The sequence below is a fragment of the Salvia miltiorrhiza genome, chromosome 4 (assembly GCF_028751815.1).
Source record: "Salvia miltiorrhiza cultivar Shanhuang (shh) chromosome 4, IMPLAD_Smil_shh, whole genome shotgun sequence".
NCBI lineage: Eukaryota > Viridiplantae > Streptophyta > Magnoliopsida > Lamiales > Lamiaceae > Salvia > Salvia miltiorrhiza.
In genome coordinates, this window is record NC_080390.1 from 43,392,009 (window position 1) to 43,415,697 (window position 23,689).

The 23,689-nt window shown below is 36.5% G+C and overlaps 2 protein-coding genes and 1 non-coding gene across 3 annotated transcripts; 2 read left to right on the top strand and 1 right to left on the bottom strand.

Annotated features, from left to right (window-relative positions):
• Positions 1-2,516: 2,516 nt before the first annotated feature.
• LOC131021860 (uncharacterized) lies at positions 2,517-5,234 on the top strand. Its single transcript, XM_057951181.1, has 2 exons — positions 2,517-4,183; positions 4,868-5,234. Exons 1-2 carry the CDS (start codon positions 3,697-3,699, stop codon positions 4,915-4,917), a joined length of 537 nt encoding a protein of 178 aa, XP_057807164.1. The 5' UTR covers positions 2,517-3,696; the 3' UTR covers positions 4,918-5,234.
• Positions 5,235-11,409: 6,175 nt separating this feature from the next.
• LOC131021861 (kinase-interacting protein 1-like) lies at positions 11,410-14,814 on the top strand. The gene is made up of 2 exons (XM_057951182.1): positions 11,410-11,710; positions 11,781-14,814. Exons 1-2 carry the CDS (start codon positions 11,617-11,619, stop codon positions 14,633-14,635), a joined length of 2,949 nt encoding a protein of 982 aa, XP_057807165.1. The 5' UTR covers positions 11,410-11,616; the 3' UTR covers positions 14,636-14,814.
• A 4,709-nt stretch (positions 14,815-19,523) lies between these two features.
• Positions 19,524-19,662, bottom strand: LOC131024002 (small nucleolar RNA Z247). Its single transcript, XR_009101599.1, has one exon. It is a non-coding gene; the product is annotated as a small nucleolar RNA Z247 (small nucleolar RNA).
• Between the last annotated feature and the right edge of the window lie 4,027 nt (positions 19,663-23,689).

Genomic DNA, 23,689 nt, shown 5'->3' on the forward strand with positions numbered 1-23,689 from the left:
TTGGTTAGATGTGTTATACTATCTATAATCCACGATATATATATATATATATACACACACACACGCACACACATATATATATTTATTTATTAATAAATTAATATAAAGTAGAATTATGTTGTGTACTATGTCTCCCATCTTGGAGATGCATGATATATATTAAAATCCTACAAATTTATATAATATGTATTGAATTATGAGTTTTATATATATTTTAAAGTATTAGGATATCATAAATATACTATACACAGTCTTATCATCCGGATCAAATAAGAACAAATAAGCCTTTAATGTTAAATGCACAACTAATATGTTTTAATATGAATTAGTTTCAAAAAATATGTTTTAATATGAATTGGTGTGAGATTTCTTATGTTATATCGATCTAAACTTTACAATAATGTGTATCAATATAATTGAACACAATATTCAATTAATCTTTAGTAGATGTATATTTTTGGACCATACATACACTTTTGTCGTGTCATGTGAGGATATTTCCTATGCAATTGGGTCATTTTTTGTATTCAAATTTGACCAACAAACTGAGTTTATTCCATTAAAGTACAAGTTAAAAGCAACTTGCAAATATCTACTTGTCCTATATACTGCACAAGTCAACAATAGTAGATGATAACTGCAATTTGCATTGTACTTGTGTGGGTTTCTTTTTTCTACTTAATTTCCTTGATATATATTTGTGTTTTGCAACTCTTGGTGAGGACTAAATTGTCATATATTGCAGTTTGCAACACTTTTTGTCTTTTATTACTTCATTATAGTTTGTCGGAAAGGCTATAAATTCATATTAATTTTTTTGACACCTCGGGGAAGGGGGAGCAGTAGGCTTTGAACCCTAAATCTCACTATTCATAGACAGGAATTCACATTTATTGATGTCCCATTGAGGACATAAATCTATATTAATTAGGAATTACGAATTGCAAAAATATGATACTTGACATGATGAATTCACCTTAAAAGGTGATGAATTAAAAAAAATGCCCCCTATGAGTTTTAAACTCAATACAATGAATATATATAACAAAGTAATAAAATTATTGTAAATCTTCATGATTTAAGAGTTAAGAATGGTTTATAATTTATATTTTAAATTGAGCTTTCATTTATACAATCCCTATATATGTGTGTATTTATGTATATACATGCGTATGCATAAATTGAATTAATTGATACCAATAAGAAGTTTTTAACTTAAAAGATTAGATATTTGCTTAATTTGTAAGTTTACTGCAAAGTAACTTCAAACATTTTTGACAATTTTTATCCAAACCTTTCTAGACTTGATTGTCAGTAGCTTCCGATAGAAGCGCTTAATTGATGAAATATATTGCGTGTGAGAAAGTTTATATTCCAATTGCCAGCATTTATGCATAATAGTAGTTTTAGTGTTAACTTGGCAATGAGGTCGAGCTCAAGTGGTAAAATTGAGGACACTCAAAGACTCTACTTTGTGAGAGGTCTTGGGTTCAATCTGTCCGTTGCTTATTTGATTATATTTTGATATCTCATATAATTCTAAAAATAAAAAGTTTTAGTGTTAACCACTGGTTTGATAAATATATTTTTCTATAACATATCAATATCATATTTGACTCCGTCCGCCAAAAGTGGACCATTTTAGCTGGACACAGGATTTAATAAAATTGATGATAATTTTTGATGTAGTGGAGAAAAGGTCCCACCACTTTATGAGATGTGTGATTGAGATTGAATTTGCGGTGGTTTTTTTTGTAAATAAAGAGTGTTTGTAAGGATAAAAGATTAAAGTGGATGGTGGACCCATTTCTATAAAAGGAAAGTGGTATACTCTTTGCGAACGCCCGATATAGTAAAAGTGGTCCACTTTTGGCGGACGGAGTGAGTATTAAAATATTATTTAATATATAATTCATTATTTGGTAGAATGTATTAAAATTATATATAAGCTGTTATTATTATGTTTGTATTACGTATATCACATGGGAGGAAGTATAAAAAATCATACAATATTTTCAAATTTTTATTTATAAATGATTATATATTTTGTACCAAACAAGATATTAGAATACAATGAATATATTTTACACCCTAATCACACATCTATACCAAAAGTGCCCATAAAAATACACAAATTGTTTATTTAGAAATTTAAAAACTCGTTAAAAATAATTAATTGAAGTTGGACAAAGTTTCATGAAATTATTTAACTTCGTCGCATGTCACTGAAGAAAATGGCAAGCCCGTATCTTCACTTGGATAAATTAATTTACTTTTTACTGTATTTCAACTTATGTATTATGTTATTTATTCTACACATATACATTTGTATATATATTTATGATATATTTTACTGTCCGATAAATATAAAATACTTATATTACATATAAAAAAAAGACTCGATCTATAGATCCTCTCTTATCCATAGATATGTCAAATGTGATTTGTTGCTTTTGTACGATCCATACTTGTTTTCATTTTCTTGCTTTTGGAATTTAAACACCCAAATGAAAGTCATTTTTCGTGTTGTTTGGGTTATAGCTTGTCAATATACGCAATTTCTGTACTATATTCTTGTATTGCAACACCTGCATGCCTATTCATCACTAAGAATATATGCTCCTCTTTTAACTTTCTTTTTTCTTTTTTTCTTCTTTTGTGGATAAAAAGTTCAAATGAAAAGGAGAGGTACTTGATTAATTGAGTATCGGAACCAAGAGCAACTACTTTAAATTTCTGAATGCTAATCGAAAATCGAAGAAAGCAAACCAACTGATTGAATTTGTATGAAGTTGAAATATTTGGGGCTTAATTGTAATTTAGTGCAAATAGTAGGACAAACACACTCACACGTTTGCATCGGCGGGCACAACACCTAATCTACAATAACATTACATAAATTCACATTTCTAAAGCTATGTGTTGATGCGTGTAAGATTATATCATAGACAGAGGGAGTCTAACGAAAATGGAATTCTTTGAGAGATAGTTAAATCTTCGAACCCTTGGGGATTTCCAGCTTTGTCTTCATCTTCTACAATCATTATCCCTGTTATTAAGCTCGCTTTTGTGTTTTGTTTTGTTTTTTTTTTTTCGTGGGATTTCTCGTTTGTTTCTTCAATCCCGGCTACAATTTGGGCTTTTCAGCTTTGTCACCGTTCGATTTTCTTCTGATATTTCAAAAAGCTGCAGTCTTTACGGGTTGGTAATGAGGCGGACAAAAGGGCCTTTTTGAATACGGTTGCCTTTGATCATTTTCTTGGATTTCACGAACAAAAATTATACATTTTTCAAAATTTGAGCATTCTTGTGTAGGACTCGCTGAACTGTTGAAATTGAAGTCTTGGTGATGTATATATACGTGTCTGCGTATTTGAATCTAAGCTGGAAGTCGCATATTGGCATGTTTTGAGCTCAGATTGTATTTAAACATTCTTTAAAACTCTTCAAAAATTGTGTAATGTCTTTGAGCAGACATTATTAATCAAATCATTTGATGCTGCTTTAGCATTTAATATCCGAAGTTTTGATTTTCCTTCTGGGTCGTAGATTGGATTGATTGGAACAAAGTTCTACATCGAATATCTATTATTTGTCTGAAACTGCTATTTTTATTGAGCCTGAATTCTTTCTATTTCAAATTCATTGATTCTGTCCATCTCCAAGTACATTACCTCTGGACCTTACATTGTCGAAATGGCCATTTCTTTCACTAGATTTCCATGGTTGTGGTTGGGTGGGAAAGATAAAGAGCAAGTCTCAAATGGTTCATTGATTAATTCAATAAATTCTTTGGGGGAATGGGGCTTAGGGCTGAGAGGAGAGGCTGAAAACTTGAAGTTCTACTCGATGAAGAAGGGTGATGGAGGGATGAGGAATAGAAAATTGAAGAGGAAATGGAAGAGTAGGGAAGAGAGGAGCAGAAGGATTGATAAAGAGTATGATATGGTGCTGGTGCCATCAGATGGGGTTGGTTTATCAGGATCCGAATCTGATGACTCCGATTGGTCCATCGGGTGGATGGAGCCCCACGCCCCCGATTTCATCCAGAGTGATGACGAGGGAGACGGCAGCTTTGCTGTGCTGGTCCCTTGCTATAGGCATGATTGCCAGAGATTGGAGGAGAAGGAGCCTGATCTCAGTATTCAGTTCTTGGGCGCCGTTAAGGATGGTTACTCTGCTGGTATTACTTCTTAATGCGTAGTTCAATTTCCTAGCAATTGTTGTTTCAAATGTCACAGTTTTTAATTTGTATGACTTGAAGTCACAGTGTTTGGCTTGTGAATTCACATTCAACAAGAGCTTATTTGGTTGTATGTTTGGTGCATTTGGAATGATCATGTGCTCTGTTCTGCTCTAGGCATCCATTATTACTTTGATCATATTTTTAGGCTTTTATGCTGTTTGATTATATGGAAATTATGACAGCTGAAATTATGTTCTGTATCGACTGTCTTCAGCCTTATTCACAAGAAAAACCAATGAATCTCATGCTTAGGAATACCCATAAATGGCTCTAAAAAAAGAGCTCTGGAAAAAGGAATACCCCAAAATGGACATTACTATATGTTATGGGGAAAACAAGTCTTTCCATCTTTGAAATGCATGAATTAAAAGCATAGAATGATATCAAACTCCAATTTATTTTGCTTTCTTTCTTGAAATGCAGTTCCAATTATGTGCACCTCTAGAATTTATCTAATATTTTGCCTTTTTCATATATCACCATACCTTGACATGGCATGGTCATATTCATATTCTTAAACTCGATCATACAAAATCTGATCGAGAAATTTCACATCTTCTCTTTGATGAAATGTGCTGAACCGTCTCTACTATTGTTAATTCGTCTTCCTTTTTATGGCAGGCGGTAGGGAGTACATGGAACAGTGGCTTTCCTCTCTCCAAAATTCTTGAGCTGCCCATTTGCTCAGTTGTGCTAATCACTTCCAAATTTTGCCATCGTTGAATAGAATCATCGATTTCTACATTCTGGAAATCTGAGGAGATGTTGGTGCAGAAACCTAGCTGAACACCGCTTCGTGTTATTCTCTTCAGGTTAACTGCAGCATGGCTGATTGATATATTGACATATAATATTGCTGATTTGTAATGTAAATATCACCATTGTAAATATGCTAAAAGATGTTCAGACTTACTTTCTACCCTCTTCTTCTGTAAATAAATTCTGTACATATTTGTTTGGTTGTCTGAAATTGCTCTGTTTGATATCATCATGATTTCCCGGAATTCTTGTAAGCTTTTTCTCCTTTACTTATTTATCAATCAGAAAAAGATACTCCCTCCGTCCACAATTTAATGCCCTGTTTGGCTTTAAAAAATTGTCCACAAATTAATGCCCTGTTTTGCTTTTTATACCCTTTTACTCTCCTACTTTTTCTATATTTACTACCCTTTGCCACTAATGGACCCACCTTCAAACACCTTTTTCACTTTTATATTCTATATTTACTACACTTTATCACTTTAGTCAACTACCTTTATCACTTTAGTCAACTACCCTTATATTTCACCACAACATCTTTTTCAGCTTTCTTAGTCTCCGTGTCCACACCCAAATAGGGCATTAAATTGTGGACGGAGGGAGTATATTGAAACAGAGTGTTAGCTAACTGCATGCTCTGTTTGAAGAACTGCAGTTTTGGACAAGAGGTTCCCCACTTGAATGATTGGTGGATTCTTATTTTTTTATTTTTTTATTGTCAGCCTTAAATTGAGATGCAGATCATGTGACCTTTGCAATTTCTGGATAGGAATTCCCAAGTGATTAAGAAAAGTGATTTCTGGTGATGTTAGGAGTTAGGGCATGGATGTTCAACTAGTAGTCCTAAAGAAAAAGACCCCACTGCCTGATTTTTTGTTTGGCATCCAAAGGCTCAAAATGCATTTCTATTTGTGGCTGTTGCTCTTTATCCTCATTGCTTTCCTCTAACCACATCATTATTATAATGATTAATTTTCAAATAAAGCATAAACTCTCACCTATTTTGTTTAGCACGATTTCGTAACGTTGCAATTAATATGTTGCAAAATTACCTTGAAGATTTTTCTGTAAAAAAAAAAATTACCTTCAAGATAATGAGGTGGGATATATTTTATGCTAGACTTGGTGAATTGTAGTGACACGAGCGTAGTATATATAAGTGTATGAGGTGGGGCCAACGAAGCCTAATTCAAGTGATAAAATTAAGGCACCTAAAGATTCTTCTTTGTGAGAGGTCTTGGGTTCAATTCCATCTGCGTGCGATGTAGTTTTCTCACATTTATGTGGTGTAGTGGTTCCGTCTTTTGTAATTCTAATTCAAAAGAAAAAATAGTGTATTAGGCGGGTGCATTCCATCGGACTCTAGCATTTTATGTGTACTTTCAGTGCATGCCCTTATAAAAGAGTATGAATGGTTGAATCATGCGTTTAAAATGTTTGATTTGCAGATACCTTTATATCGTGTATGCATGTTTACTAACAAATGGAAGATGATAGATGCTTGTTACGTATATGATATATCCATAAGAGATAAGACCATAACTTATGATAATGTGTAAGAAATCACTTATTTATCACATTAATTGGCTGAAACTAAGTGTATGGCGCAGGTGTGGGCGGGTCACATGCCAAATAATTCAAAGTAATTATTATTATGATGAAAAGTAATACTCCCTCCGTTTCAGTAGAATAGTCTTATTTTTTTCAGCACGAAATTTAACAAATTTATTTTCTGAATATAAAAATGTGTAAAGATATGTGAGTCACATTGTTTGTAGTGTAAAACTATTATTAAAAATAAAAATATGACTATTCTAGTGGGACGTCACGAAAACAAAAATAGGACTATTATAGCGAGACGGAGGAAGTAATCGATATGAAGAAAGATAATATTTTTATATTATATTTTTTGAGTACACATATGCACTCTACGGCTGAGCCCTGGCTACGGTCGCGGCTTCGCCAAAGTTGTCCCCCTCTCCTGGAGAATCGATTTCATTCATAAGATCGATACTACAGTAGACCAATTCCAAAGCATTTGGTCGGTGGGTAATGGTCGTAGCTAGTTTCCTCCTAAAAGAAGAAACTATACTTTACTATTGGAGAATGACTTCTTTAATGAATAATAAATGTAGATTCTTCTTGCTCTACAAAAATTGTATGGCCATTTCCTATCAAAGATCCTGCAATAAGCACAAAAAGAATAGAGATATGTCCGTGTTAATGTCCTTGTCATACCACTAATGATGATGAATTGGTGATAATCAATACTAATTCATTTCAAACATTGAATCAGTTGTCCCCTTTGCCCTGCTCTCTTTGAGTCTACTGACCATATTCTGATCTCGTGCGCTTACTCGAACCAGGTTTGGAAGGCCATCTATAAATGGCTGAATTTCAGCTATATTCCCCAGTCATCTATCTTGGATCACTTCTGTCAATTTGTTGAGAAAGGAGGGAATAAGGTTGGAAAAGCAATTTGCACCATGATTTGGCAATGTGCTTATTGGAAGATTTGGAAATTCAGAAATGCCAAAGTGTTCAAAGATGAAAGCCCTAATAGTTCTAGAACGGTGGATGAAATCATTTTCTGCACGTGGAGATGGTTAAAAGCCAAGAATCCAAATCATTTTTATTACTCTTCCTTTGAGTGGATGATGGATCCTGTTAGCTGCTTTCCGACAAAAATTGCTTGAGTCTTGTTCGTTTGTTGGGTGAAGTTTTCGGGTTGGTGATTCATTTCAAACTAATTCATTTCAAACATTGAATCAGTTGTCCCCTTTGCCCTGCTCTCTTTGAGTCTACTGACCATATTCTGATCTCGTGCGCTTACTCGAACCAGGTTTGGAAGGCCATCTATAAATGGCTGAATTTCAGCTATATTCCCCAGTCATCTATCTTGGATCACTTCTGTCAATTTGTTGAGAAAGGAGGGAATAAGGTTGGAAAAGCAATTTGCACCATGATTTGGCAATGTGCTTATTGGAAGATTTGGAAATTCAGAAATGCCAAAGTGTTCAAAGATGAAAGCCCTAATAGTTCTAGAACGGTGGATGAAATCATTTTCTGCACGTGGAGATGGTTAAAAGCCAAGAATCCAAATCATTTTTATTACTCTTCCTTTGAGTGGATGATGGATCCTGTTAGCTGCTTTCCGACAAAAATTGCTTGAGTCTTGTTCGTTTGTTGGGTGAAGTTTTCGGGTTGGTGATTCTTTGTTTTTATTTTTATTTTTATTTTTTTTTCTTGCGTTTTGAGATTGGTGTGTTGTTTAGTGACTGTATCTGTACTCTACTTTTTGGGGATGAGTACCGCTGGTACTCTTCCACATTTGTGTTTATTAATGAATTTATTTACTTTTCAAAAAAAAAAACATTGAATCTGTAGGTGGACCCTATTTTCCACTATCATAATTATATAATACGATTAGTATTCAAAGTTTTCCGTGGATTCTCTCTTAATGTGAAATTTTGTGAGATTTTATTTTTTATTTTTTCTAAAGCTCTCTATTTAATCACTTTAACATTAATTTATTATTTATTTTTAAAAATAATTCTCTCTCTCAACATAGAAATCTCGAATTTAAACGTAGAAATTTTCCATAATTTTTAAATTTCTTTTTCTCTTTTATTTTTTATTCTTATTTTTATCTTTCTTTTTTCCTAAACACATGCACTTTGATTCATGATAAAATATTCAACATACATATAAAATTAAAGATTGTGACAAGAGCTTTAATTTAATACTATATAATATGTAATTAACAAATTTAAAATAAAAAAGATATACTACAAGTTAGAAGTTTCATAATATTTTTTTTTCTCACCTCTCTCTTATTTTACACAATATAGTGCATTTGAAAATATTCATATATACATGTAATTATTTGATTTATGTATTTATATTATCTTAGGACTTGGTGAACGCAAAAATCAGAATAAATATCCAAATAATATATGGTTTGATATTATAGTTTAAAAAGCGAATACCCGCTGCGAGTATTCGGATACCCGCAGCATGTAGGCGGGACGGGTGAGGATGGGGGTTTCGGATGATTTCGTCCCACGAGTACCCGCATTTTGCGGATAGGGTATCCGCGAGTACCCGAATTTACACCCCTATTGACGACAAAATGTTATCAACATTCAACACACTAGAGTCAAACACAATATTACTAGAGTCAATATTGACTCTGCACACCATCAAATTATAACATCAAATTATAATGCTTGAGAAATGTTATTAATAATAAATTATGTATTTTTTTAGGAATATGGTATAATTCATTATGTAATCTTGTAATTAAAAAAAAAAAAAACCAACAAAATGATGGCGTAATATGCGTACATACATATAACGTGACTGACCAAATTAAGCATCATAAAAAAAAAAAAAGTTTATATGTGTGGGCTCTTAACTTTTAATGAATTTTGACCCTAAAAATACGACGCCGCGGGAATATGAAGATAAAAATACGAGGCCGCGGGAATCCATTTTAGTTTAAAAGTAGAGTTTTCATAATACACACATCCCCCCCTCCCCGCGATCATACACTGATGATGACAATTTCAATTAATGATCACCAATAATTTCATTAGTTATTACTCCCTCCGTCCACGAAATGAGTACCCATATTTCCTTTTTCGTCCGTCCACGAAATGAGTACCCATTTCCCTTTTTGGCAAGTGTACCCCACACATCTCTTTAATTAATACACTCAAAAAGTAGGACCCTCAAACTATTCACACTACACTCCATACATTTCTTAAAACCCGTGCCGTCCACAAATGGGTACTCATTTCGTGGACGGAGGGAGTAGTTAACATCATCATCATCATCATCATCATCATCATCATTATTATTATTAAAAGTGCCTTATGCACAACATGTTGATTGTCTATTTTACCCTTATTATATACTCTCTTCGTCCACCAATTCATGTCCTACTCATTTTTAGTAATTATTTATATGTTTTTTAATTGGTGGGTCCCAATAAACATTACACGTTTTCTCTACTCAACTAATAAACAATACATTTTAAAGGTCTCTTTTTCCACTCAACTAATAAGCCGTGTTTCCTCCCCTAGGTCATGAATTAGTGGACGGAGGAGTATTTGTTTTAATATTATTTTAGATATTATATATTATATATTTCATAAGAATATATTAATTCATTAGATATTACACTAAATCTATGTGATATATATCTATAGATATGATAAGACTTATAAATAAATATATACATCCAATAAATTATATTTAGTAGAAGTGTGTAAATTATAGTAGTGTTATATATTTAGAAAAATATATTAATTTCTTAGATATTAAAATACTACAAAAATATATTAATTAATTATATTTCCTTATCCAAAATCTATTTGATATATAAAAGTCTTTAAAATCTTGAAAAAGATAAATATCCTATAAAATCTATTTACTTAGCTAGATAAATTAAAATAACAATAACTCAATATTATATAAATAAATAGGGTACGGATCACATATTCATTAAATTGTATATAAATGTTATCATACATTGAAATGCATGTGTTTGAAAATTATAAATTAATAACTTTGGGATCTGTGAATTTTATGCAAAAATTAACGATATGTTAATATATTGATAGATTAATGTTTATTAATTCATCAATAAATTAATAACTTTTTAATTTATTAATTTATAATGTGTAAAGACAAATGAGATATAATATTTAAATTAAATAAATTCATGTATTTATTAATTCATTATGGCTGATATTAATTACTAGAGATCCTAATGATGATTAAGCTGAAGATGATTCAATAATAAGTTCATATTTTAACAAGTTACCATAGTATTTTAAATTTTAATATTTTAAAATAGATTTACTTATTTTAAAAGGGTTTACTATAGTTGTAGAATTAAATTAATAGACCAAATTATTAATTGAAAATTTAAATATAATATATATTACTCCCTCTGTCCCACGAATCTTGAGTATTTCTTTTTTGATCGTCCCACGAATCTTGAATCATTTTTATGTATAGTAAAAATTAAGCAAAAAATAAGGAATGCTTAATTAAAATTAAGTTAATTAATTAATTCGCCTTAATTTATATATTTTTCTTTTATAAAATAAAATAACATTGATTATGCGTACAACTTTCTGCTAGTACTATGAAAAGAATGTTATGCGACGACAGTGTATGTTTTGAATCGATTCAAAGGTCTTATATGTAAGACCATCCATATATATGGATAATTAATTAGGGGTTTCTGTAGCTTATTATGTGACAATAAAATAAAATATAATTATTGAGAAACACATTAAAAAGAAGAAAATGTAATAGGAGATGATAAAACTTGATTATTAATTGTTTGACGTATAATAGTTTGTTGGAGGGCAGGACGGTGATTTTGGAGCGAGAAGACCTCGTAAACCAAGAATAGCGCATCGTTGTGTGTTTGTTGCAAGAGAAAATATAGAATCTGAGTTGTTGTTCAAACTCTCACACTCCTATCATCTATTACAATCTCAAGTGTGTAAGAGAGAGAGAGAGAGAGAGTGAAGCACCACAAGAATAACAGTATGAGTATGCAAAAGATTTAGAAGAAGAAGAAGAGGAGGAGGATGTTGCAGAGAGCGGCGAGCAACGCCTGTTCGTGGTGGTGGGCCAGCCACATCCGCACCAAGCAATCTAAATGGCTGGAACAGAGCATGCAGGGTACACTCATTCATTCAATATGCTACTATAATTCATTTAAAATGACATGACATGATGATAACGTTAACAGACATGGAGGAGAAGGTGCACAGCATGCTGAAGCTGATCGAGGAGGAGGGCGATTCCTTCGCGAAGCGGGCGGAGATGTACTACAAGCGGCGGCCGGAGCTGATCGAGGCGGTGGAGGACTCGTACCGAGCATTCAAGGCGCTGGCCGACCGATACGACATGCTGTCGAAAGAGCTCCAGAACGCCAACAACACCATCGCAACGGTGTTCCCGGAGCAGGTCCAGCTGGCCATGGAGGCGGAGGACGAGTGCCCCACTCCCACTCCCAAACCCCTCAAAAACGTCCCCGCCAAATCCACCAACGTCCCCAAAGTCCCCAAGGCCTCCATGGACACCCTCAAGGGCTTCCTCAACAACGCCTCCAAACAGTTCCAACCCAAGAAGACTTTCTCCAAGACATCCTCCAAGTCCAAGCAGCCTCGCCCCAAGCCCCTCCCCAGATCCGGCATGTCCAAGGAGGAAGCTCTCCTCGAGATCGACAAGGTCAACAAGGAGATCCTCGCCCTCCAGACCGTCAAGGAGTTCTGCAAGAGCTCCTACGAGAACGGCCTCGCCAAATTCTACGAGATCGACAACCAGATCATGGAGATGCAGGACAAGGTCTCCAAACTGCAGGACGAGTACGAGGTGGAGGCCGTCATCGAGGATGGCGAAGCCCGCACTCTCATGGCCGAGGCCGCCTTGAAGTCATGCAAGGACACACTCGCCACGCTGCAGGAGAAGCAGGACAACTCCACCAAGGACGCCCAAGACGAGTTCAAGAAGATCGAGGAGGCGCGCCACCACCTCCACTCCCTCAAGCAAGACTGTGGGGTCCAACACCTTGCTCATGAGGAAGATGAGCCTTCCAAACCCAAAGACGAAGAAGACATCACCTCCGGTTTCATACAAGAGCTCAACGACATGGAGACCTTGACCTCCGACAAGACCATGGACCTCAACTCCTCGGTGGCGCTCACAGTCACGCAGCTGGCCGAGAAGATCGACGTGCTGGTCAACAAGGTGGTGAACCTGGAGACGGCCGTGTCGTCGCAGACTGTCCTCATCAACACCATGAGGACAGAGTCGGACGAGCTCCGCGCGCAGATCAAGAAGCTGGAGGGCGACAAGGAGAAGCTCATGGGGGACACGCGCAGCCTCAGCATGAGGATCAAAGAATTGGAGGACAAACTCAGCAGGCTCGAGGAGCTCAACAACAACGTCGAAGCTCACAACAACAAGCTTGAGGCCAACTTCGCGCACTGCCGCTGCAGCCTCGATCATCTCTCCGAGAAACTCACCACCGTGAGGCCCGACGACGAAGCTGAGGAATCCGACTCCTCGCACAGCATGCACGCCAAGTCCAAGAAGAAGAAGGAGAAGAAGGAGAAGAAAGAAAAGAAGGACAAGGAGAAGAAGGAGAAGAAGGAAAAGAAGGATAAGACGACAGATGAAAAAGAGGTTCCCCCGATTTCAGGTGAGGAGGAGGCCGGAGAGCAGGAAGAGGTCAAGGATCAAAAAGAAGAGCTGCCAAGTCCACGCGACATTAAGGTGGTCGCAGAAGATAAAAAACAGGAGGACGCCGGTGGTGAGGATGGTGGCAAGGAGAATCTGGAGGTGGAGCAGCAGGCATCTGTGGCGAAGCAGTACGAAGTGTACAAGCCAGTGCGGAGATCAGTGACATTTGCAGGTGAGTTAACAAAGGCACGTGCCGACGAGGATGCCAAGGCTCAAGAAGCTAAAGAGAGCGAGCTCAGCTGGCAGCAGATGCTGTTGAACGGGGCGGAGGATCGAGACAAGATCCTGCTCAGAGAATACACCACCATTCTCAGGAACTACAAGGATGTCAAGAGGAAGCTCAGTGATACGGAGAAGAAGGACAGAGACATCCAATTCGACATCACCATGCAGATGAGGGAACTCAAACAAGCCATCATGAAGAGGGATCAAGAGATTCAACATCTCCGTCAGGAGCTCAGCCTTCTGCAAGGAAATAAGGATGGCGCCAAGAAAGAAGCGCCGTCAAACTCTAGTTCAGCAGAGCCCGAATCTGCAGACGAGGAGGCTGCAGGTAAAGTTGAATCAGCAGAGCAGAGTGGGAAACCGGAATCGGGAACTGAAGACTCGGAGGTGGAAGAGAAGGAAGACGACATCAAGTTGATGTTCAAGGTGAAAGCATCGGCAGTCTCAGCGGTGGAGGAGAGGCTGCGCATGGAGATAGACGCGATACTAGACGAGAACTTGGATTTCTGGTTGAGATTCAGCACGGCGTTCCACCAAGTGCAGAAATTCAAGAGCGAAGCACAGGACCTGCTGGAGGAGATAGCGAAGCTGAGGGAGAAGAAGAAGCAGGAAGGGTGCATGACAGCGCAGCTGAAATCAGAGGTGAGGCCGATATACAAGCACCTGAGGGAGATCCAGACGGAGCTGACGATGTGGCTGGAGCAGCGCGTGTGCCTGAAAGACGAGCTAAAGGGGAGGTTCACGTCGCTGTGCAGCATACAGGAGGAGATCACGACGGCACTCAAGGAAGGGGTGGAGGAGGAGGAGATCAGATTCAGCAGCCATCAAGCAGCAAAGCTGCAAGGTGAGATTCTCAGCATGAAGCAGGAAAACAACAAGGTCAGAGAAGAGCTGCAGACGTGCCTGGATCATGTCAGCGTGCTGCAGCTGGATATAGAGAAGACCCTAAGACAGTTGAATCAAGAGTTCAGCATCTGTACGGATCAGCCGCAGCTGCAGCACGCCATAAGCAGGTCCAAGATTCCTCTGCGCTCCTTCATCTTTGGAACCAAAGTCAAGAAGCAGAAGTCACTCTTCAACTTCATGCATGCTAATAGAAAAATGCATGGTGTCAGAGCTTTACCACCCCTCTGATCACTACCACTCCATCTTCTTTCTCTTCACCTTTTATTTTTATTTTCATTAGTTGCTATTTAGATATAGATCATTTTTTCTTTTCTTTTCTCTTGGTTTCTTAATTACAGTTGTAGACTATCACATTTTCATAACTTATTAGTTACTACTCTTTTTCCATATTGTGCTGATTTCAGCTGGTTTATTCATCTTTTAGTTCCAAGCATTCCGATACCTTGCAAAAGATTTACATTTCATATATTATCTCTGTTCGTGAATGTAAACTGAAACAGCCTAATTCAGGATCCTTCTGAAAGAAAATAGGCTAGAGCAAGAAAAGAGACAAGACATTGCAGCTGCAAACATTTTGTATTATCTGAAAACTTGAGAAAACACAAAACAAGAATCAGTTGCTTTTATAGCAACCTATCGAGAGTTCTAGACTAACTAGTCAAACCCTAAACAGCTAGCCTAGATGTACATACTGAGAAATATAAATGTAAACTAAAGTACTCTCAAATACAACCAAAATACCATAACAGATGTGTACTCTCACGAGTGAACCATAACTGGTATATTAAGAGCAGATATTCTTTGCTTCAAGTTGCTATCAGTCCTTCTTGGCATACACCTTGGCATACACGTAGGATTGCAGTATTGAGGTGGAATATCTTTGAGTAAGGCGACATGAGCTTCATGAGTGAAGCCATGTTTATTCTCTCTAACATCCGCCCTCAATTCGAGCGAGCTTAAGGAACTAACCCCCAACAAGTTCTTCAAGCGAGAGAAGGATTGCAAACTGAGAGGCTTAGTTAAAATGTCCGCGCGTTGATCTTGAGAAGGGACGTGCCTCAAATCAATTTCACCAGCAGCTACTTTATCTCTCACGAAATGAATGCCAATCTCTATATGCTTTGTTCTTGCATGCATAACTGGATTGGAAGCTAGAGAAATAGTACTCATATTATCTATCCAAATGACAGGAGGTTTGATAGTAACAGACAACTCACGGAGAAGAGATGTTAACCAAGATATCTCTGCTGTAACATGAGCAAGGCTTCTGTATTCTGCTTCAGTGCTCGATCTTGAAATGACAGACTGCTTCTTTGAACTCCAAGAAATGAGACTCTTGCCCAAGTAAACACAATAACCAGTAATAGACTTGCGATCATCAATATCAGCTGCGCAATCTGAATCACAGAAACCAACAATGTCACAAGAAGATCTCTGCAAATGAAGGCCATGATCTTTAGTACCAGCCAAATATCTAAGAATTCTCTTGACAGCTTTCCAATGATTATCAAGAGGAGATGCCATATATTGGCTAACTTTATTCACACTGAAGGCAATTTCTGGCCTTGTGATTGTAGCATATTGTAAAGCACCAACAGTGCTTCTATACAATTTACCATCCACATTGCTGATTCCATCCCCCTTGGAAAGTTGGCAAGAGGAAATCATGGGAGTAGGACAACCTTTGGCCTCTTGCATCTGTACCTTTTTAAGAAGATCAGTAATATACCCAGCTTGACTAAGATGTAGACCCTGAGCAGTTCTAGTAATCTCAATACCAAGAAAGTGATGAACATCACCAAGATCTTTAAGTGAGAAATGAGTATTTAGCTGAGAGATGACCTGTTGAATAGCAGTAGGATTGGAACCAGTTATAAGCATATCATCCACATAGATGAGCAGATAAATAATGGAATTTCCTTGAGTTCTGTAGAACAAAGATGTGTCTGCCCGAGATTGAGAGAAGCCAAGATTTAGAAGAACAGATCTAATGGTAAGAAACCAAGATCGAGAAGCCTGCTTTAAGCCATAAATGGCCTTCTGTAACTTGCAAACAACAGGAACAGAACCATTGGAAGGGGGCTCAAAACCAGGAGGTGGTTTCATGTAAATTTCTTCTTGAAGATCACCATTAAGAAAGGCATTGTCAACATCCATATGCTTAATAGGCCAACTGAAATTAGCAGCCAAGGAAAGAATGAGTCTGATCGTAGCTGGTTTGACAACTGGACTGAAGGTTTCAGTGAAGTCAAAACCAGGCTCTTGTGAGAAACCCTGAGCAACAAGTCGTGCTTTATAGCTGGAAATTGATCTATCTGCATTTCTTTTAATCTTGAAGACCCACTTACAACCAATAGCATGCTTACCAGGTGGTAGAGGGCAAAAAATCCAGGTGCCTTTCTTAATCAAGGCAAAAATTTCCAAATTCATAGCCTGCATCCAAGTGTGGACTTTCATTGCTTCAGCATGGGTTTTCGGTTCAACATATAAGTAATCACATGTGGTGTCAGTGAGAAAAGCTCGAGATTTGGGTTTAAAAACTCCAGCTTTAGCTCGAGTAACCATTGAATGGGTGGGAACAGGGGGAGTAGGAGGTGGAGAGTTAGAAGAAGAAGAAGAAGAATTAGTGTTTGAATGGGAAGCAGCAGGGCTATGTGGATCAGGAATAGGAGAAGAATTGTGTGGTGTGGGGGCAGAATTATTGGAGATAGAATCAGAAGAGGAAGAATTAGTGAATGAGTGGGATGGTGAGCTATCAGATGATGAAGTGGATGAGGTAGGATCATTAGGAAGTGGGAAAACAGGATAAGGTGGAAGAGTGGGAAAAAATGAAGGTGCAGTAGAAGGAACAGAAGTGGAAGAAGGAGTATGTTGATGTGGAAAAAAAGGATTCATTAAACAAGACATCCCTACTAATGACCACCTTACCAGATGAGAGAAGAACCTTATAACCTTTATGCTTACTGCTGTAACCCAAAAAAGTACCAGGAGAAGATCTATATTGTAACTTGTGGGTATTAGAGGGTCTTAAATATGGGTAGCAGAGACAGCCAAACACCTTAAGAATGGAATAGTCAGGTTTAGAGTTGAACATCTTTTCATATGGAGTAAGGTAGTTCAGAATTTTTGCAAGGGTCCTGTTAATGAGAAAAACAGCAGATGTGAAAGCATCATCCCAAAATTTGGGAGGTAGAGAAGCTTGAGCTAAGAGGGAAAGCCCCATTTCAACAATATGTCTATGCTTTCTCTCAGCAAGACCATTTTGTTGAGGGGTGTAAGGGCAGGAGACACGATGTAAAATTCCAGAATTTTGGAGAAAAGGAGTTAAAGCCTGGTATTCACCCCCCAGTCAGTTTGCAACAGCTTAATTTTATGAGAGAATTGATTTTCAACCATGGTCTTAAAGGATTGGAAAACTTGATTTACATCTGATTTATGTTTTAACAAGTAAATCCATGTAAATCGACTGTAATGATCAATGAAAGACACATAGTATTGAAAACCATTAGAGGATGGGATAGGTGAGGGCCCCCAGAGATCACTATGAATTAGTGATAATGGAGTTTAATGAACAGTTTGTGAATGAGAATAAGGTAATCTATGTATTTTAGAAATAGAACAAGAGTGACAAAAACTTGGATTTGGCATTGATTGAAAAGAGATGTTACAACTGGATAAAGCCTTTTTGACTATGTCAAAGGCACAGTGGCCTAATCTCCTATGCCAAACATCAAGAGAAACATCTAAAGAGCTAAAGCTAGTAACTGAAGAAGAGTAAACAGCAGGAACTCGGCTGCTATTCTGAGTGAATCCAGGATGAGCAGCTTTGCCTTTGACAAAAGAGGGTGCACAGGGAGACTTATGAAGATGAAACTGGTATAATCCATCTTTAAGAGTGCCCTTGAGTAGAGTTGCTTGTGTTTCCTGATCCTTAACAAGACAAAAAAGAGGATGAAATTCAAAAAACACTTTATTATCTAAGGTAAACTGAGACCACTTTTATCAATGACCGGTTGCTGAGGGTCATCACTACAAGACAAAATAAGTAAATTAAAAAAAATGTTAAAATTTAAATCGGTCAACAACCGATTGTATATTTAATTGCAGACCAACTTGGAATAACCTCTACTCTTGAGCTGCCATGTGGCACAAATATCATGATTTAACTAATGATTGTTTTCTTAATTTTCTAAACCATTTTATATTAGTATAATATTAGTAAATATATTTTAAATTGTATATGTGGAAGAGAGAGAAATGAATTTTTTATTAAAAAGTTGGGTTGGTATAGGTTGAAAGAGGTCATTGATAAAAGATAAAGGTTGTTGAATTATAGATTGTGTATGTGGAAGAGAGAGAAATGATTTTTTTATTAAAAAGTTGGGTTGGTGTAGGTTGTTAATAAAGATAGTCTGAGAAACGCTTAGGAGGTTTTTCTTTATTTGAGGTACATGTAGAAGGTTCTTTAGGAAGAAGTGTTTTGGATGTAAGGAAGAAGAAAGCACAGAATCACCAACTTGTGAAATACTAACAAGAGAACCATTACCCATTTGCAATTTCTTACCTCCTTGATAGTCAGAAACAGAGTGGAAAGCATTATAATCATGTGAAACATGATTTGTTGCGCCTGAATCTGGATACCAAGCCGAAGAGCTGGCGTTGTCATACCACTAATCAGAGGTAGTGGATGAAGGAGGTAGATGCGCTATGTTTAAGCCAGGCTGATGGGAAGGAAAACCATGTTGCTGTGGAAAGCTAGACTGAAAGTTGCCTTGTCCAGTAGAAGTAGGAGGTCGTGTGGTGTTGTTTCTTGGTGCACCAGGAACAAAATTGGACTCATACCTGTGCCAGCACCTATCAGCAGTGTGTCCTGGTATACCACACACTTGGCAGATGGGTTTGTTGTTGTTGAATCTGCCACCTCCTCGTCCACCTCGACCATTTCCTCTGCCTCTCCCACCAAAACCTCCTCTTGAAGGTACATTTCCTTGATAGCTTTTACCTCTTCCAGTTTGATGAGTGGTGGAGTTGCTTTGATGTTGTCCTTGCACAAAGTTAGCAGAAGGCTGTGATCCTTCGGCATTTAAAGTTTGAGTCTTAGCAGACTCAATTCGGCTTTCAAAGCTCAGCAACAGTGAACTCACATCTCCAAGAGTCCATGCTTCTGGTTTAGAGGTGATTGTAACCATAACTGAGTCATACTCAGAGCCAAGACCAGCAAGAGTATGCATGATTTGATCATCTTCTGTGACCCTATAGCCTGCTGATCCAAGCAAGTCGCAGCAAGTCTTGACTTTATTGAGGTAATCTCTCATGTTGAGAGCATCCTTCTTGAGAGTCTGCAGCTGGAGCTTGTATTGCATGACCTTTGCTTTAGATTGGTTGGAGTAGTTTTGTAGAAGAGCTTCCCAAATTTCTTTACTGGTGTTGAGCCCAACCACCAATATCATGGTGCTTTCTGTAAGAGAAGACTGGATCCATGCAGAGAGAAGTTGATCTTGGGGGATCCAGTTGATGTATTCTGGATTGGGGCGCTCTCTATCTTCTCTGATCACAGTTGATGATGGTGGATCTTGGATGAAGTATTTCTCCAGTCCAAGTCCCCTAACATTTGCCATAATTTGCTGCTTCCAAATGAGAAAATTATTCTCATTGAGTTTGATGGATATTTGATTACTTTGAGGAATAATGGGAGTCAAGACTGCAACTTGATCTGCCATGATAGAGAAGTAACGAAGAAAAGAGAAAACAAAAAAAGACCTAGTATAGAGACAGGTCCTAGTGAACCTGCTCTGATACCATGAAAGAAAATAGGCTAGAGCAAGAAAAGAGACAAGACATTGCAGCTGCAAACATTTTGTATTATCTGAAAACTTGAGAAAACACAAAACAAGAATCAGTTGCTTTTATAGCAACCTATCGAGAGTTCTAGACTAACTAGTCAAACCCTAAACAGCTAGCCTAGATGTACATACTGAGAAATATAAATGTAAACTAAAGTACTCTCAAATACAACCAAAATACCATAACAGATGTGTACTCTCACGAGTGAACCATAACTGGTATATTAAGAGCAGATATTCTTTGCTTCAAGTTGCTATCAGTCCTTCTTGGCATACACCTTGGCATACACGTAGGATTGCAGTATTGAGGTGGAATATCTTTGAGTAAGGCGACATGAGCTTCATGAGTGAAGCCATGTTTATTCTCTCTAACACCTTCCGGGACATATTATATAAATATTATATATTTATAAGAATATATTAATAAATTAGATGTTACACTAAATTTATTTTGAATGATTTATTATATTACTTTTTAATTCCTACGACTTTAAAGCTATAAATTGTAAGTTTTTCAGCATGTGTAAGGATTTTGTGTTTGTTGTTGAGTAGAATTTCTTTTGAATGCAGAGTTTATTTTACTCACCTTGATTCTTCAATTTTTTTATTTTTTTTTTCCTTTTTCTTTTTGGTAGGGATATTACTTCTCTACCTAGCTATAGTGGATTTAGTCGTGCACGCACAGTTTCGTTGTTTCTTTATCATAATTTAAGTAAAATTTGCTTTCTATTTATATATTTTCATTCAATTCAGTCTTCACAACCAAATTCTAAGCACAATATTGTAGATTTTGTGTGGATTTCTTGAGTTTTTGTCTTTAGTATTAAGTACAAATAATTCAAATTAAGTTTAAATACTTATTTGCATATACTTTTATTGGGTGGGGTTAATGTAGAAACCCCCTTTAAGATGAAAACTAGGAACCTAATCTAAACCATTGATTTTAAAAAAATAGATGGCTGAGATTAAACTACAGATGCATAATTTAATTACTAATTTAAATGTAATTGAAATTCAAAGGTTAAAAATGTAATACAATAATTAAATCACTCTCACGATCTCTCATTCCCAATTCATTCTCACATTTGAACTTTTATCTAGGGTTTAAACTTGAGGAGTCGCCTATGCACCTAAAATCCACCGACTTGGGAGAATTGGACGCCGATCGAAGTTTCCCGTGGCAGAATCGAGTTTGGTGAAAAAGCCGACTAGGGAAAATTGGACGCCGATCGAATTTTCTGGTGTTAGAATCGAACTGTGCAAGACGAAGGCGGTTGAAGGAAAATTGGGCGCCGATCTGTGCACGTTGGCGGCGGAGGCGATTGACGTCGAACTGTGCAAGACGAAGGCGTTTCCAGCGATGGAGAGATACTTAGGCGTCGGTCTGTTGAAGGCGGCGACGGAGGCGGAGCGATTTACTTAAGGGGTTGTTCCCCGGCGATTCTAACAAGGCGGAGCGATTTGCTTAAGGGGTCTGTTGAAGGTAGCGGCAGAGGCAGAGTGATTTGTACAAGGCGACGGAGATATTTACTGAAGTCGATTTTAATTTCGACGATTCAAAACAGGTAATTACTTAATCTGCATAGATGTTGGTTTTGGTTGCACAGATGCATTATTATTCGGTGTTGTCCTTGGGTGGAATTGATTTAGTTATTGATTTTGGTTTTGGTTGCACAGATGCATGATGCATCTATAATTTGGAAATTCGATGAATAATCAGTGTTGTTCTTGGGTGGAATTGATTTAGTTATTGATTTTGATTCTAACTTGCATAGATGTTGGTTTTGGTTGCACAGATGCATGATGCATCTATAATTTGGAAATTCGATGAATTATTCGGTGTTGTCCTTGTGTGGAATTGAACTAGGTTTAACGTTTTGGACTGTTATACAAACCCGTTGGGTAGGAAAAGCAAGCTCGGTAATAATGGAAGCATTGCCAACGACAAGCTTGGATCTTCAGTGATAGTTAAATTGTGTAAAAATGTCAAGGACTTGGATGAGTTATTTTCATTGGTTCTTCACATATGCATAGATGCATACATGCATACATGCTCAAAATGTTGAGAATTTGTATCACAAATCTTGAAATGTTGGGAATATGAAGTGTTTCGTATGCCAAGTGTTTGATGAAAGTCCTGTGATTATATTTTATGTATAAGATTGTAATTTAATCTATCCAAACTTATTCCTATATAAAATATAAATTTTCGCCCTTTTTAAAGATCTTAAACTCTACCTCTAAGTGGATAAGGTTTTGATGGAACTAGTAATCCTCATACTGCACGAACACCATCTATTTTAATAATTAAAAATAAAATCAATATATTAAGTGATACAAAGTTTGGAATATTGCATAGATGCACACTTGCATAAATTTGATTTATTGGTTACTATTTGCACAGATTCAATGTTTTGTATAATTGCATAGATGATTTTTTTAATTGCATTCATAATTGTCTTATGTTGCATTGTTTCACATTTAAATGCATAGTTATGATTCCCTAATTTTTTTAGCATACAAAGTTGATAATGTTTTTGTTGTTGCACAGTTAAATATGCCTCGTGTGAAGAAAACATCTGTTAAAATCCAGAAAGGCATTTGATTAGGCTTCGTACAAGATACTGTGCAACTATGATAGAATGGAGTAACTACGTCAAGAATGATGTAATGAGGGGTGCATCTGAATATTATCAAAATTTCTTATCCGTACCAGATGAGAAGATGGAAAAGATATTTGGATGACTTTTGGTTTGAATAGTACACTGTGTGGGAACAAATTTTATTTTCTAATATGATTACGTATGACGAGTTATTCTTAAACTGTTTTATTATCATTTACATCAATTTTGGCATTATTTTATAAAGGACAACTGATCTTACGTCTTTTTTTTCTAATATGTGGTACATTGTTGGTTTCAATTGCATAAAATACATATTTCTTCAGTGCACAATAAAATGTTATAGTTGCACAACAGAACATGTTGGTGTGCATATGAATTATAATTATTATTGTTGCATAGATGCGCAGTAAATATACTTATTTCTTATTTGTTGTGTCAATGAATATACAATAGTAGAATATGTGCATTATTTTTTTAGCTAGTACACCATTTAAATATAAAAATTTACAAAAGGTATTTCGTACGAATAATGATCAAATTCTATTATCTAATCTGTGCATTATCATCATATATCCGTGCTATATACATTAATTCATGTGCATTATCATATGTGCATTATCATCTTTTTCAACAAAAATAAACAATCCTCTTTCATTAAAAAGAATAATCTTTTTCAATTATGACTCTTTTATTAAAAAAAAAGCAAAGATTAAAAATGAAACAATGAAACACACGACTGACTAAACATTTAGGATTAATTAAGTAAATAGTAAAAGACAAATATAACCTTTGACTAATTAAAAACTAAAAAAAAA